Source organism: Temnothorax americanus, unplaced genomic scaffold (genome assembly GCF_048541705.1).
Source record: "Temnothorax americanus isolate GAGA-0224 unplaced genomic scaffold, ASM4854170v1 Scaffold43, whole genome shotgun sequence".
In the NCBI taxonomy this organism is placed as follows: domain Eukaryota; kingdom Metazoa; phylum Arthropoda; class Insecta; order Hymenoptera; family Formicidae; genus Temnothorax; species Temnothorax americanus.
The window spans coordinates 1,045,608-1,061,554 of NW_027509581.1; the positions used below are offsets into that span (position 1 = coordinate 1,045,608).

At 33.3% G+C, this 15,947-nt stretch overlaps 1 protein-coding gene and 1 non-coding gene across 3 annotated transcripts; one reads left to right on the forward strand and one right to left on the reverse strand.

The window, feature by feature from the left end:
- The first annotated feature begins 205 nt into the window (after positions 1 to 205).
- Positions 206 to 10,789, forward strand: LOC143903059 (glutamate receptor ionotropic, kainate 2). 2 transcript variants are annotated; one of them, XM_077416417.1, is made up of 18 exons: positions 206 to 403; positions 1,018 to 1,051; positions 1,167 to 1,270; positions 2,520 to 2,675; positions 3,072 to 3,280; positions 3,555 to 3,860; positions 4,127 to 4,222; positions 4,589 to 4,762; positions 5,083 to 5,301; positions 5,757 to 5,975; positions 7,686 to 7,770; positions 7,956 to 8,094; positions 8,283 to 8,420; positions 8,731 to 8,929; positions 9,020 to 9,104; positions 9,215 to 9,361; positions 9,435 to 9,703; positions 10,433 to 10,789. In XM_077416417.1, exons 3-18 carry the CDS (start codon positions 1,180 to 1,182, stop codon positions 10,673 to 10,675), a joined length of 2,775 nt encoding a protein of 924 aa, XP_077272543.1. In that variant the 5' UTR covers positions 206 to 403; positions 1,018 to 1,051; positions 1,167 to 1,179; the 3' UTR covers positions 10,676 to 10,789. The 2 variants fall into 2 exon arrangements, with proteins under 2 accessions (XP_077272543.1, XP_077272544.1); XM_077416418.1 differs by lacking the exon at positions 1,018 to 1,051.
- A 157-nt stretch (positions 10,790 to 10,946) lies between these two features.
- On the reverse strand, positions 10,947 to 11,030 carry Trnal-cag (transfer RNA leucine (anticodon CAG)). Its single transcript has one exon. It is a non-coding gene; the product is annotated as a tRNA-Leu (tRNA).
- Positions 11,031 to 15,947: the final 4,917 nt, after the last annotated feature.

Here is a 15,947-nt window from a genome sequence, read left to right on the forward strand (position 1 = left end):
AAATACACTCTTATTAATTTATTTCATTAAATAGATAAGATACCCGGCATAAATATCTGTATTTTAATATAGTGCGCTTCCTTTTGAACATATTTCTTTTAAATATAGAATTATAGAATATTGTTACTGGAATATTGCGGAGTAGTCGCTACGACACGGTTCTCAGAACGGACGAAGCTAAACGTATATAGGACGGTTCAGATCCAAATTTAGATCAGTGTATGGTAGGACAACATCGAACACGAAACTTCGAATGCAGTTTCTTGATCCATTGGTTTTGCTTCTACTATACCGTTAAAATTTCGAGAAGTTTCTATCGAACAGAGATCTTAGTTTGTACCGATTAAAAGAGCACTACATCGAAACGATGAGAGAATACAGTTATTGATACATAAACATTGAGGTAAAACTAATAGAATTAGTATATGTAAGATAGTAATATAGTATATTCTGTTAGTATAGACTAATACAATTCGATTCTGATGTCAAAATGAATCCGCGCGTGTTAAAGTTCATAATATCTATAAGACATTTTAATTAAATCACGATCGATCATATATTTTCAAAAATTCTACATTGAAATTGGAATTATTAAATAGTTGTAAATGAGTGATTTAAGAAGAAACTAAAATCTTAATTAAAATTTACATTTAATATCTACATTTTGCTGCTCAATGTCAATATCGATAAAAGCTGCCTTCTGATATTTATTGCCAGCCAAGTCAGCACTGAAAATCTATAGTATACGTGACGTAAAACATAGAAAAATATAGATTTTCAGTACTGACAGTGAATATTGGAATGCAGCCAAAGTGTATAGTGTTATGTAGACAAAAAAGAAAAAACTATTGACAACTGCTAAAGTTTAAAAAAGCTAAAGAAATAAAGAATTAATGTATGCCATCTAAAGAGAGAAAAAAAAACAGGAATTACCTGCGTACGATAAGTAATCCACAATTAATCTGTCCTATTTTTACTTCTACATTTCTACAGCATTTATACGTTAATTATTCACAGTATTGCAGTACGAAGCCGCGTGGCGTACAGATAGGTATGCACACGAATATTTAACACCGCGTTGTATAAATATATTTATACTTTTTTAATTAATACGCGCGCAACATGTATCTCGCACGGAATAAATTCACCACTGCAGTGTTTTACAGATTATCAATTAAAATGGATCCACGACAACGTCTGTTTTCGATTGCATTAATTTTATTAGTACTAGCAACCCGCATCTATGGCATCCCGCGACCAATCAAAATCGGTAAGCAGTATATGGTCATCCATGAAGACAAATAAATTTCAAAAAAACATATCGCCTATATGAGGAAATGTTGCTTATGTTCAAAAGAATCATTTAACAATACACTGAAAGAATTTTCTCTTATTTACCCTGAAATCATGGTAGTTGTGGGACAACATGTAGAATTTTATGCGAGCTATTCTGATTAATATATCCACCATAATAAAAAATATTAATATCTATTACATGGAAATATATAAAATATGTTTGATTAATTTTACTAAAATATATCTAGAAAATTTCAATAATTTTTCAAAATTTACCAATCTGCTTGGTAATTTTTATCACGTTGTTTGTAAAATGTCTTTTGTATATTTTAAAAATTTCTTGGTTGCCAAGTTGTCCCAAGTTTATAATGAATTTAAGGGTAAAATATAACAAAAAATTATCTCCGTGTAGAATTAGAGTAAGCGGAGACTGAAATAATCTAGTTCACTAACGCCATATAAATGTAAACAGTATTTTGATATAATATTCTATTTAGCGATTGTCATATGTTGAGATTAAGCAAAACTCGAATCTATAAATCGATTGTTTTTCTCTCTTCATCTTTACGACAAATTATTGCTTTCTAAGAAATATTATATGTATAAAACTATAAAGTATCATTTAAAAATAAAACGGAAAAAGTAATGTCTATCATAAAAATGTGGAAGTTAAAAAAAAATGTAATGGAATAATCTTAGGATTAAAGTTTTTAATTCAGTGATGAATTTTGCGCGTGATGATGCAAATATATGCTCAAAAAGTCACGCAAGAGAAATATTTTTAACGATGTTATCACATGCGCTTGTTAATATTGATCCAACACACGTGTAATATTGCGAATTGATGCGTAGTTATCAACCACTACTCAAGTGAATATATTTATCTAATAATCATTCGTAGATATATAATTATAATTAGAAAATTAATTATATAGTTATATTAATCTTAAGTATATATTGAATACAAGTCTATTCTTTAATTAAGTATATTTGTAAATCGGATTTCTCATCAATTACATGTTATATATTTTATATTTATTTTATTTTATTTATTTAAAAAGTACCTAATTTTTATTTCTCGTACTTCAAAATTTTGTGTTTACTATAATCATATGTACGTATCCCCTAAATCTTTTTATTATATTCGAACACATTACACATTAATTAATCTAACGCGATGTCGGATTTTTTTTCTATTAATATATTTATGAATGTATTTTTAGGAGCAATCTTTCATAAAGGCGATGAGGATCTAATGTCTACGTTCCAAAAAGCAATCTTTGAAACAAAATATGAACATCTCGCACCCGCATTCGAGCTTATCCCTGTCCTTAAGTATGTCGAGGTTAATACCGATAGCTTTAGAACTGCTGAAGCTGGTGAGTACTACAGAAACCAATTAGTTCGAATTATAACGATTAAGCCATAATCTCGATCAAGTTTGTTTTTTAATAGTTTTAAATATGCAATATTTTTCTACTCAGTATACTTATTCTAATTCAATTCCAAGATTAGAAATTTAAAAATTTTATTAGAGTAGCTTTCAGTTATGTAATATAGCTGAAATATCAAATTATCGTGTTCATCAGACATGACTAAGTACCTATAATAAAAAAAAGAAATAAAAGCGTTATTCTCTTTTTATATACGCGGTCAGAAATACACGCATGCAAATTGAAACAAAACTATCTATGAAGAAGTCTTTACGCTGCATATTTATTCCAATCTTAAAAATATATTTGTTGATTAACTTATCAGAAATTATATTCACATAGCATGCGAGCTTCTTCAGGAAAGTGTGGCAGCCATTTTCGGGCCTGCAAGCCGGCACACTCGTGGTATAGTTGCGAGCATTGCTGAGCGATTTAATATACCGCATATCGAATACGTCTGGCGGGAAAGTGAGGGATCAGAAGAGGAATACGAGAGAAGAAAGGCTTCGATGACCATAAATGTGTTCCCTACCAGTGAGAAAGTCAGCGAGGTTAGCCGCTATACAAAACAAGTATTTTCGCAGTCAGAAATCAATTTCGTAGACACACTACGTCAAGTCTAAATCGTAGGATTTTGAAAAAGCTATTTAACAGCGCGAGTAATAATTCAATTCGTTTATGTAGCAATTTCAAATTCGGCGCATACCGAATCGAAAATAATCTACGATTCTGAGATACAATATTAAAATATGATTATGATATCACAATGCATTTAAAAATGCAAGTATTTTTTTTTATGTATTCTTGATTGACAAAACTGTACAGGCTATCGCCGATATCATCGATTCAATGAAATGGCGAAACTTCGTAGCGATTTACGAAAACGACGAAGGATTGTCGCACCTCCAGAAGACTTTGACACTAAAGGGAGACAAGAATAATCCGCTTACACATACGATACGACAGCTGAGCGAAGGAACGGATTATCGTTCGATGCTCAAAGAGATACACTCTTTGGCGGTCTCCAATATAATTATTGATGTCGAGCCACAGAACATCATGCGAGTTCTTAATCAAGCGAAGGAAGTCAGACTGCTGGCTGATTATTATCAATTTGTCATAACATATTTGGTACTGTATATTACTTGCTTAATTTCTCGACAACAAAACCGTACTTTCAAACGCGACTTATTTCACAGGCCTGAAAAGATTGTTTAATGAACTATAAACTAAACTCTTTAAAGACTATATATTAGAGATATAATTAAAAAAATTAAATAGAATAGATAAAGTTGTATACCCCTATTATTCTTGAGTTTTTCAGATTACCGGAAAACAAATACCATAAACAATTTTTTTAAAATAATTTTAAAATAATGTTTTCATTGAAATCATAGGATTCATACAAGCTACCTATTCTCGACGTGCGAAATGGTACCGTCAATATCACCGGACTCAGCTTGAGGGAAAATGACGTAGATGGAATTGAATGGGTAAGCAAGCGAGCGCGAATAAACACAAATAAACTACAAATAAACAATTTGCTTTAATGATGTCGAACAGTGCCATGCCGTTTAATGAGGTAAAAAATTATAATAAAAAGGAAATATTATTTTCTTATAAATATAAACGAGTATATAAAAAAAAAAAAAAAAAAAAAAAAAAATATTTCTGTGCAATCACGCGAATACTTAAGAAAAGAATGCCTTCACCTATTTCAGCATATCAACGTCTGCATTTTCACTAAATTCAAACTAAATTAGGTAGTAGATGTTTTACATTAAGAATAATGCAGAATAAAAGATTTATATAGAATTGAATTAACTATACTCGTACTTGATCTATTCGCTATTTTATAGTTAGATTCAGCGATTCTCTATGACGCAGTATTTTTGCTAAATACAGCACTAGAGGTCCTGCATGCGAGAAATATGGGGGATGAAGAGTATATTGATCCTATATCACTCTCTTGTATACCCAATAATACTAAAAAGTATAAAGCAGGATGTGATATTATCGGCATTATGAAAGAGGTAAATTCTTTCTCTCTTATCATTTTTTATATAAAATAAAAAAATGGCAATATTGCTTTAAGCCCCAAAACATGCAGAGAAAGTAATTTGATTGATAATTTGACTTTCCTACATCTTTTTATATACTTGTCTAAAAAAATCTCAAAAGCTATCTAATGTAAACTATGTAAAGCCACAATGAATTTCTTAAATGTGATTAACATATAACAAATTTCGCGAAAGTTCATTCAAATACAATTTAAGTAATAATTGTGTTCAATATTGCCAAATTTTGCATATCTATTTTTAACGTAGCGAAATGTAATTTTTGTCACACACAGATATCGAAGATGGGAAAGATAACGGGCGTTATGAACATTGACGAGTGCGGTCGCCGACAAGATTTTAACATAAAGATCATGAACTTTCGACAATCGGACGTTGTACAAACAGGTTTTTGGACCTCCGGCAGTGTGCAGCTCTTACGAACTGAGAAGGAGCGAGAAAGCGAATTGTACAAATCCATCAGAGAAAAAATATTCAAGATCAGCACTAAAATAGTTTGTACTACTGTTTAATACGTTAATTTAATCTTACATTAAGATCACACTAATAATTTGATAACTAATGGGTGTTATTCTATTAGTTATCAAAATTGTGATTTATAAAATCATTATATATAATCCATAAATTATATTATAAGAATAGATTTAAAGTATTATGTGACTTGGAAAAGATATTTATAACAAATATAGGGAGAAAATAGTAAAATTAAATGGAAAACAATCGTATTTAACCATCAATAATTTTGTTTTAAATGCATCATAAGGAAATACGTATAGGTTAGCCGAAAACAGGAAAGGATAGAGATACGCGTCCAACCAGTCTTCGGACTGACGATAATGATAAAATTTGTTTCTTTTTCTCTCTTTTTTTTCATCTTTAGAATGTAAATTCATAATAAATTACACAAATATGTTGGGGGAGAGACATGTAATAGTTTCGTCCAATTCAGGGTGCTCCCTACGTTATTGAAGTGACCGATGGTTCATCACGCGGAATTCTAATCGGGTCAAAACGTTACGAAGGTTATTGCATCGATCTGATCGAAAAGATCGCGGAAAGGATCCCAGAATTCAAATACGAATTCGAACTCGTGCCCGACGGAATGCATGGCAGTTATAACGAAATAACGAAAACCTGGAACGGTCTAATCAAGCGCCTTTTGGACTATGTAAGTAAAACATTCTGTTTGCGAAAACTCCACTTAAACAAAGATTTGTTCTAAATTTATTTATCATTCTTCTCTTGCCAATTTAACCCTTCGTAGTCACTTTTGTGTCAATATGACCCAAATTTGGAGCTTCTAAATATCGTTAAGTGCCTGGCTTAAAACCAAGAGTTTGAAGTATTCTCTATAGGTAAAGACCGTTAGTCATTCGACTAAAGCGTCAGTGTTTGTATGACAGCAGTTGCGAAAACATCGTGCACGAATGCGGGTCACATCGATCCGTATATATAGTGTGATTTCGGATTTAATGTAATCGGATTTTTTTTATTGTGCTTAAAACAAGTGTCTGAACTGTAAGTATGACTGTATAGCACCTGCGATATTTTTTTTCCATTGTTTTTATAATAATAACGGTGTTATTTGTTGTCAGATGGCATATAATCTGCATAGCAAAAACACAAAAACATAAGTATTATTGTTTTTTTTTGTTATAAAATGACAAAAAAGTCATTCAGTCAGTGCAACCGCAGGCGACGCAGAGATCAACGCGACGAGTGTCGCGCATCGGCCGGGTGCAGGAGCTAGGGGCACTGTTGCCTGGTCTTCCGATCTTGCCTTGCGGGGCACGGCACAATGCGTATCTGACCCGTTTTTCAAAACGTTCCCGTTGCTCGTTTTGCCGAATAGAATCTATCGAGCTTGCGAGCTTGAGCCGTGCGTGTGTCTCGCTCTCCGTGGTGCACGCCCGCTTGCGGTTGCACTGACTGAATGACTTTTTTGTCGTTTTATAACGAAAAAACAATAATACTTGTGTTTTTGTGTACTCAGGATATTAACAATAATAATAAAACACATTATTTTCTGATAAATCCACATTTTTTCCACTCCAAAATCGGGCCTTTTCACATGCCGGAATAAATACCTTTTTTGAAACGCGCACTAGACGACTATTTTTTTTCTTAAAGTGTCGTATCTTAAGCGTACAACCTCCAAACTTTATTTTAAAAAATTAAAAAATTAAAAAGTTATGATTTTTTAAGTAAAAAAACTACTTTTTTGCGCATGTACTCGTTCACGATTTTTTTTCAACCACAGCACACATGTTGCCATTTGATTTCCCCTAACCGCAGTTGTTTTATATCCTAGAATGTTCAAGATGTTCCAGAATTATTTGAACCCGATCGGACCGATACCATTAAAATGGCAACCATTAAAAATCGACTGGGTCAATACGACCCAGTATGACTACTGTGGAATTCTAGAGAAGTGTGACTACAAAGGGTTAAGCAATAGTTATTTGTGCAACAAGTGCTGTAAGGCGAGTGCGTCAACTCCGCACCCGGGATTTTTCATTTTTACGCACGACTTGCACACCCTATTTTATGTTGCAAGTGCGTGGAAAGTGGTCTATCACGCACGCGTAGCGTGCGCAATGGGCCACTTTCCATGCACGTGTTACATAAAATAATTTCTTTCACGGAAAGATAGGACAAAAATGTAAACAAACTATTTACTTTTGTACTAAAAATTAGTAATAGTTTTGAAGACGCAAAAAATCCATCTTTTATCTAAAATCCACTTCAAGAATAACCTTTTATTACTCTCAATTTTACCGAATTCTATGTCATGAAAATGAATAAAAAAAAGTACGTCTATTCTTCAATTTTTCCGTGTGATCTGTTACTTATTATTTCTTTAAAATTATTTTTACAGGAAGCTGATTTAGCAATATGCGATCTGACAATAACATTTCAGCGCAAGTCGGCTGTAGATTTCAGCTTGCCCTTTATGAATTTAGGTAACTATACTAAAATGCTATTAAAAAATATTATAATTTCGTTACTCGTTATAAATTTTAAAGAACTAAAAAATAAATTAAACAATGTTAAGATATTTTAAAAACAAAGTAAATAATAATAAAACGATAAGTTTTATATATGGTATATCAATTTGCTATATATTTTAATATATTTTATATACTAGGTATCAGTATTGTATACACAAAACCGGAACAGAAGCCAGTCGATTTCTTCTCATTTTTGCTTCCCCTCGGTGGCGATGTTTGGATTTGTATGGCTACTGCTTATCTCATCGTATCGATAATGTTATATCTACAAGCAAGGCAAGTAACACACACGCATGGCACACACACATTTCTTACAATTAGACAAAATATTTTATAATTTTCATAAATATATAAACGCAATAAGAATTATTCTCTTCAGATTATAGCGTTGAAATTAGTAGTGAATGAAAAATGACCATTGTCGAATTGTAATTTGCGTTTCGTAAATTTAAATTCTTTTTAAGAATGGCGCCTGGTGAGTGGGACAATCCGCATCCATGCAATGCCGATCCTGAGGAACTCGAAAATAACTTTAATTTGAAAAACAGTTTGTGGCTCACGATTGGTTCTCTTATGCAACAAGGGTCTGACATACTACCTAAGTAAGTTTTAATATAATATTGTGCACTATTGTTAATAAATATATTTTAAACATTGAGGAAATTATTTTTCATGTCATTCTTATGCATGCCTTATAGTAATTTTATGTCATTTCCTGTTAGTGTGTATGATTTCTAGTGATTATTCTAATCATATTTTATGTATTTTAAATATGCTGTAACATGGATACTTTGCAAGTGACTCGATTCATCATTGAATTTATCTATTTTACTGCTAAATAGTTATCAGATAATTCGGTACTCCATCCACGTTTCAAACTAATATATGCACACATAAACTAATCACTTTCAGAGCACCGAGTATCCGTATGCTCTCAAGCATGTGGTGGTTTTTCACCCTAATCATGATCAGTTCTTATACAGCCAACCTAGCGGCTTTTCTCACTATGGGCAAAATGGAGACGCCTATTAAAGGTGTTGAAGATCTAGCTAAGCAAACTAAAATCAAATACGGAGCACTTGATGGTGGCTCGACATCAACATTTTTCAAAGTATATAATTAACAGCTTATTTACCGACACACATTTTGCTCAACATAAAAATAATTGTTACAAATTTGTGTCAATATTGTTTAACCGTAGCATTCGAATTATTCGACGTATAAAAGAATGTGGGCTGCAATGTCGGAGGCGAGGCCGAGTGTTTTTACTTCAAGTAATGACGAAGGTGGGCAATTTCAAAGTCGAACACGCACATACGTGAAAAATCTTCTTTCTTCGAAAAGGGTTACATTATTAACTCTCAGAGTATTAGCTCTCTATCATAATACATTTCAGGTGTCGAACGAGTTATCAAGGGTAAACGACAATATGCCTTTTTGATGGAATCCACCACAATCGAATACAAAATGGAACGCAATTGCGAAATTGATAAGATTGGCGGTCTAATCGACAACAAAGGCTACGGAATCGCTATGCCGCGCAGTAATATTGTAATCCGTACATCTAATATTTCTCCATTTCTTTGTTATAAGTCGTTTCTGTTATATCTTCGCAGATTCCCAATACCGAACGCTGATTAACAAAGCGATATTGAAGTTAGGCGAGAAAGGTACGTTGGGTATACTGAAAAAGAGATGGTGGCAAGAAAATGGAGGAGGATTATGTAAAAAAGATGAAACGGAAACAAGCAGTAGTACCACCGAATTAGGACTGGAAAGCGTCGGAGGTGTATTCGTCGTTCTAATGTGCGGTTGCGCCACTTCGTTTCTTATTGCTATTTGCGAATTTTTATGGAATATACGCAAAGTCGCTGTAAGAGAGAAGGTAAGCCTTTCACTTTATTTCGTTCAAATTTATATTTGCAACAAACGCTATAATAAAATTAATTAATTTTGTTTCTTTTGACACTTTGATTGCCGAGCTGATTTTAGCGTCGAGTTCTGATAGGTCCAAAGTCGAGAAAGAACAATATAAATAAATAAATAGAAATATATTTTACGTATTAATATATGTGTATTATATGTTAGTATACATGTTACTGTAGATATATTACTATATATCTAACAAATATAATATAATTTCAGATGGAATAAATAAAACTGTTATTCACAAATCAAAATAATAGATCTTTATGATTAAAGCAGATATAAGCATAAAATAAGAAAAATAATTATATTTTTCATAAATTTAGTACATTTAATACTTCATTAGTTTTTTAATGTCTTGATAAAAATATTTGGTAAAATCATTTTTAAATAAAATCATTCATAAATGTGTGACAAAAAAGGGCTTTTGTTAAAAGTCATATGTCACTCACAATCAGACATGATAGTGACATATGGCAATCAAAATGTTAGCAAAGAAAATCATTCCAAGTCTTAATGCAATATTTACTTTTCTCTTTTTACCGTAAATTAAATTGTGAAACAAAATTTAATTTGCACAGTACGCGAATTTTTATATTATCCAGCATTAAATTTAACACGCCAGTTACACCGCATCATCGTCGCTGCAGCATGCTAAAGAGAAACTTAATTACCATCTTTCGTACAGGTCACGCCGTGGGAAGCGCTAGTTGCCGAGTTAAAATTCGCCGTGAACATTTTTGCGGTAACAAAACCTGTTAAAATTGTCAAAAGCAGGGACAGCAGCGCAAGCTCCATGGAAGGTGGGCTTGGCAGAGCTGCGTCTACGGCACGATCTATCGTCGGCTCGTTCCTGCGTCTTGACATGCTCGACAAATTCGATAAAGACCACAACACGAGCAACCGCAGCAACGATCGCAAAATTAATTGACAATCGCCAGAGGAATTAAAGCAAACCACGAATCTTTGAAATATATAATACGAAAATCCTATACCGAAATTTGTATATCTATTCAATAATAAATACACATATATATAGATTAAATTACGCGGTTATTTACTGATGCGGGGCAACTAAGAGGAAGTTTTTGATTTGATCACTCACAAATTACCACAGACAAATAACATAAATCTCTTCCATTGCAAATAACATTTGCAAAAAGACTATTATTCTCCAGGCTCCATAGCATAAAAAAAAAGCTTGTCAGAAGTGGGATTCGAACCCACGCCCACAGAAGTGGACTGCGACCTGAACGCAGCGCCTTAGACCGCTCGGCCATCCTGACGTGAGAAGCGATCTCGTAAAAATCGCATAAGTATACTCTTGAAATTCTAATTATAGAATATTTTTTTTTTTTAATTCTATCAAATTATTGTAGCACGTTGTTATATAAAAATAACGTTGAAAAACGAATAGACGACGCGTGAAATATTCGTTAATGATATTAAAAAATTTTTCACAAACTCGGAGTGGCGACTATAAATAAAATAATATTGCTAATAATTTAATCACACTTATAATATGCTAATAATAATATACTTCAACATTGAACATTGCATATACATGAAGAAACTTGATTGTATTGTTAAAAGACGGATTTTCGAGAAATATAATTAAGAAAGAATGATGAACCATGTTAACTCAAAATAGCTGCGTGATTAATATTGCTCTAGCTTATAACGATATTTTAAAACATTAACAGCGCCGTTTTGTTAAATTCTTTACCATTCGCGTGATATCGACGAACAGAAATGGCGTTTAGGACGGAAATTACTTCACCGACTGCAGATACACGACCCACAACCGCGTCGGTCAAAAGAAAATTTTACTGAAGGCGCACCTGCCTGGCAGAATCGACAAGGAAAACTTATCTCGCGATATATAATCAACTTTCACTTCCGCGTGTGAAGGCTGCAGACATACCCCACGTGCGTCCCGCATCGTTAGCGCGTAACACTTCTACCAACATGTGACCGATTTGCTAAACATTTTCCTCCATTCGCACCGACTTAGAATAATTATGCACCACTATATAGATATATTATGACGTTTTTTAAATTTTTTTTTAAAATAGAATTGCTTGTGTCAGACCTAGAGGCTCTTGCCTGGAATGTATAACGACCATAAAAATTGCACGACGACGTAGAAATTGATTTTTACGTGCGGACGTATATGGCGGATAAATAAAAAATTTTTTAAGCCTTCAAACACGACGGTCAGCAAAATCTAAATTTGCCGTCAGGCAAAAATAATTTATTTTCCGATACTTAGGCGGTTTAATTAAGCATGACACGTGACCATCGTGTTTAAGGGGAGTTGTCGACCTTGTAATAAATCTAAGCATGCATATGTTTATCTAAATATAGCATATTGTTCCCCCGAACGCTACTTATCGTGGAAATGTCGTAGATTCCGCTTAATATATACTATCCGTTGTATTCTTATTCGCAGTTATCCGAAATTATGACCGACATATATTTCGCAAGCCTTTACGTTTATTACTCCTTTCGAGGAACACATTAAATACATGTGATACTGAAGAAGCTCTGCTCTTTTCTATATATGAAAACACACACACGCGGTCTCTTTTTTCTTTAGAAATTCTTTAGAGAAAATCAAATAACGACAATATTATTTCTCTCATCGTATACACATCTTAATTATAAACATTTCAAGTTTCTTTCATTATACCCACATTATCTGTATAATCCATGTGAATCGATCAGAAAGTTAAAATTAAAATAAGTCTCGAATCGCCATGCGATCTTAATGGTAATCACTGGTTGTAAAATGCCGAGGGCATCGCATCGGTGTGACTTGAAAGAGAGAGATTTAACGCCGGCACACGTAATACGAATACTTTCGCGATGCATCGAAAACAAGAGCAAAGATTCGAAACCGATCTCCCGCTTCCTGGCCAAGGACTGGTTCGGATTCGCGTATATGCATGTAGCCGCGATCGCGTAGAAAGCTCCGGTTGCATAAGCCACAACCGGATCTCACCCAGACGTTGTTTCCGAGAAAGGGAAGGAGGATGAGAGCAATGGCGGTGCGGATGATAAAGAAAGACGGATTGGGAAATTCGGAGAAACTTTTTGAAAACTATCGATGCACCGAGAACGCGGGGAGACGCAGCCGCAGCCGGTGAGAGTCGCCTGAAAGTTGTTTGTAACAATTTTACGTACATTGACCTTATGTAAACATTAAATAAAAGTGAAAACGCCGCCATTAAGACCGTTCGATTACTCAATTTTCGCCGAAGATCCGTGATTCGCTTGGTATACTCACATGTTATTATTACTCCATTACTTATTATTTCCTCCTCGTTTGGATAATCCCGTAAAATTTAACGAAAAAGAGAACGAGCTCATTACGAGTTTGTAAAATATGAGAAACGTCATGCAAGTAAACGTATGCAGCAGGAAAAGAGATCAAGAAGTTAAAAATATTTTTAACCATCTGCATATATTGTATAACATACATGCAGGCTGAGATAATATTTTCTATAAAAACTGTTTTTAGTCGTGCATTTTTCTCTCTCTCGGCGCATTGCCATGAAACGTTGGCCAGGTCATTGCATTTTCCGAGAATCGACTTGCTTGCTCTCGTATGAGAGGATTTCACGAAGGTTGGATAGATTTCATATAAATTTGAAAAAACGACCGGAAGAACATCCGTTTATGCGAAAATCGATCTGTAAATGTCGGCGTACATTTTTACGGTCGCTGCATCCGAGGTAAGAACCTAGTTTCTCAATAATTCCCTCACTACAATATGAGAAAATAAAAAATATAAGAAAACGTTCACACACATGCAGGATAGCCGAGAGCGCGGAGTTTAGCGGTTAATATTGCCTCCCTGTGTAACTTTTAATAATATGTATCCCCTTTTAGAGGCACAATAAAAATTCTGAACAATAAACAAAATAGACGATTAAATTTTAAAAAATTTTGAACTTTTGTATTAACCAATGGGAAAAGCTCGAATGTCGTCACAGTGTCATTCATTATACAAGAGGCGTTTCGTCGTCGTCGTCGTCGTTGCTCTTGTCATTGTGTCGTCGTCGTCTTTGTGTCATCATCAGTGAGAAAAAGCTTACACTTGCTTTCGGATACAAGACTCATATTTCTCCTGTTTACAGCCGAGTAAGCTAGATGCCTCTCAGGAAAAAAATTTCCTCTCCGCCTCGGGCCCCACCTTTCTCACCATTTTCCAGGCCATGCTATCTCGAAGAATGCTTGCCTCGTCGATTTCCGCCCTTTATTCGCTGCCAATTTCAACCGAGATCAATCATCCTATATATCCCCCTGCTTATTTTATTATTTTAGGACCGACAGAAACCGACCCTTCTTGTGGGTCGAGAATACGCGCGTGGATGTCATTGATAAGAATGTTGAACCTTTCGAACCGCGTCAAATTGGAAAGAGATTTTTTCAGTTCCCGTGTTCGCGCTCGTGTAATTTGTGTATATTACGCTTCACTTATCAAGCGAATCGTTTGTTTTACTAAATTAAATGTTTAATACCGAGAGATTTCGGTTTTGATGCATGGTACGTCTAATAACACGGAAAGCGTTGTTATCACAGAGACTGTTATCACACCTATTTGCCGAAAATAAAAATATGATAGAATATGCCTCAAATAGTACAGGACGTAAACGAACAATTAGTACCGAGTAATAACAATCAGTAATTACAATCATTAATTATTAAATTACTACAATTGAACCATCGTTCAAATGTTCCCTGTACGTAATAGGTTAACAAAAGACGGGTATTGTTACGTAAATGGCTTCTAAGCCACTATGCCTCAGGAATGAAATCCATATGATCCTTTAACTAATTAGCCATTCCTCTGATTTACATGCATGGCGAGAATAGTCTGATAACATTCTCCGAGATAGACGCCTAAACTATAGTTCTCTCTCTCTCTCTTAACTAGAATGTATTAATTAATTAAAACTTTAATATTATCAATTAAAACTTTACAGTTGCTTTTGTTTATAGTGAAAGATAAACGGAGAATAATTATATCTTCATTAATCTACGCTTTCAGTTAATTTAATATGAAAAAATTGGTATCCTATAATATAACAACAAATTGTTGTTAAATTGGATTTTTACAAAAAAAAAGAAAACCCTTGAGACTCTAAGAGATAATAATATACATATTCTTCGTATATAATTTTCTTAATACACAGTTATGATACACAGAATTAATACACAGTTATTTCGAAATATTTTATTTCGCGATAGTGCGAGCGCCATAAATATATGAGTAATATTTCTAAACGTAGTTGATTTCGTAATGTTTATGTAATGTTTAGTTTCAGATTTTATGCTGTATGTACAAGAAAATACATGCTACTACGCAGTCTACGGATACGTAATCTATTTTACAAATAATGTTGCAGTGTGTAAAAATAAAATAAACTGACTTTTAATACACGTTTTATAGATTATTAGTTAGAATAAAATTTATGTTATCAATAACTTTATCTAAACTTTATTAGAGAAATACTATAAGATTTGTCTTAGAAGATAAAATGTGTGTGCAATTATTCTTACTGATTACTCTACTGCCACATATATTTTTAAATTAAACATTTGTGTACATTTTTTGTGCATTTTAAAATATCCACTTAATATTTTTTTAGCCGAGCATTTTAAACTAATTATTTAAAATATGCATTTTTTAAATATTTTGTTTTTGCAGTATAAGTCAAATCCTCGCTTACAAACATTACATTTTTATAAAAAATTAATCTTTATTTTATGCATTTTTGATGTGAAACAAATAGCGTTCCTCATTTTTCATCCTCATATATCTATATAGTGTCTGCAGAAATAATTGTTATATGTCATACGCGTGCTGCACAGAACAACTAAAATTTTTGCGAGAAAAATTTGATAGTATAGTATTCATATAAGCACTTTCTGCGGTGGCATGTGTAATGTTTCATAGCAGTTTGTCACATTGTTGCAATGTATATCTCTCTCCTTTGTCCTTTATTTTTGAAAAAACCTGTTCTTGACATTACTAAAAAATTCATGACTGGTATAAACCCAATGTGCTAGAGACTTTGATAATGACTCAAATTAAAGCTTGAACATTATACTTTAAAATAAAAATATTGAATTTTTTACCGCAGGTGTCATCAAACCTTTAACACGTTTTGTTTTAAGGATAAGCGTACGTGCAT

What these genes read in the sequence shown, in the direction of transcription:
- LOC143903059 (XM_077416417.1), top strand. Translation starts at nt 1,180, where the DNA reads ATGGATCCACGACAACGTCTGTTTTCGATTGCATTAATTTTATTAGTA. An exon ending in AATTTGTCATAACATATTTG is followed by an intron (nt 3,861 to 4,126) that starts GTACTGTATATT and finishes TTGAAATCATAG; the next exon opens with GATTCATACAAGCTACCTAT. An exon ending in TTATCGGCATTATGAAAGAG is followed by an intron (nt 4,763 to 5,082) that starts GTAAATTCTTTC and finishes TGTCACACACAG; the next exon opens with ATATCGAAGATGGGAAAGAT.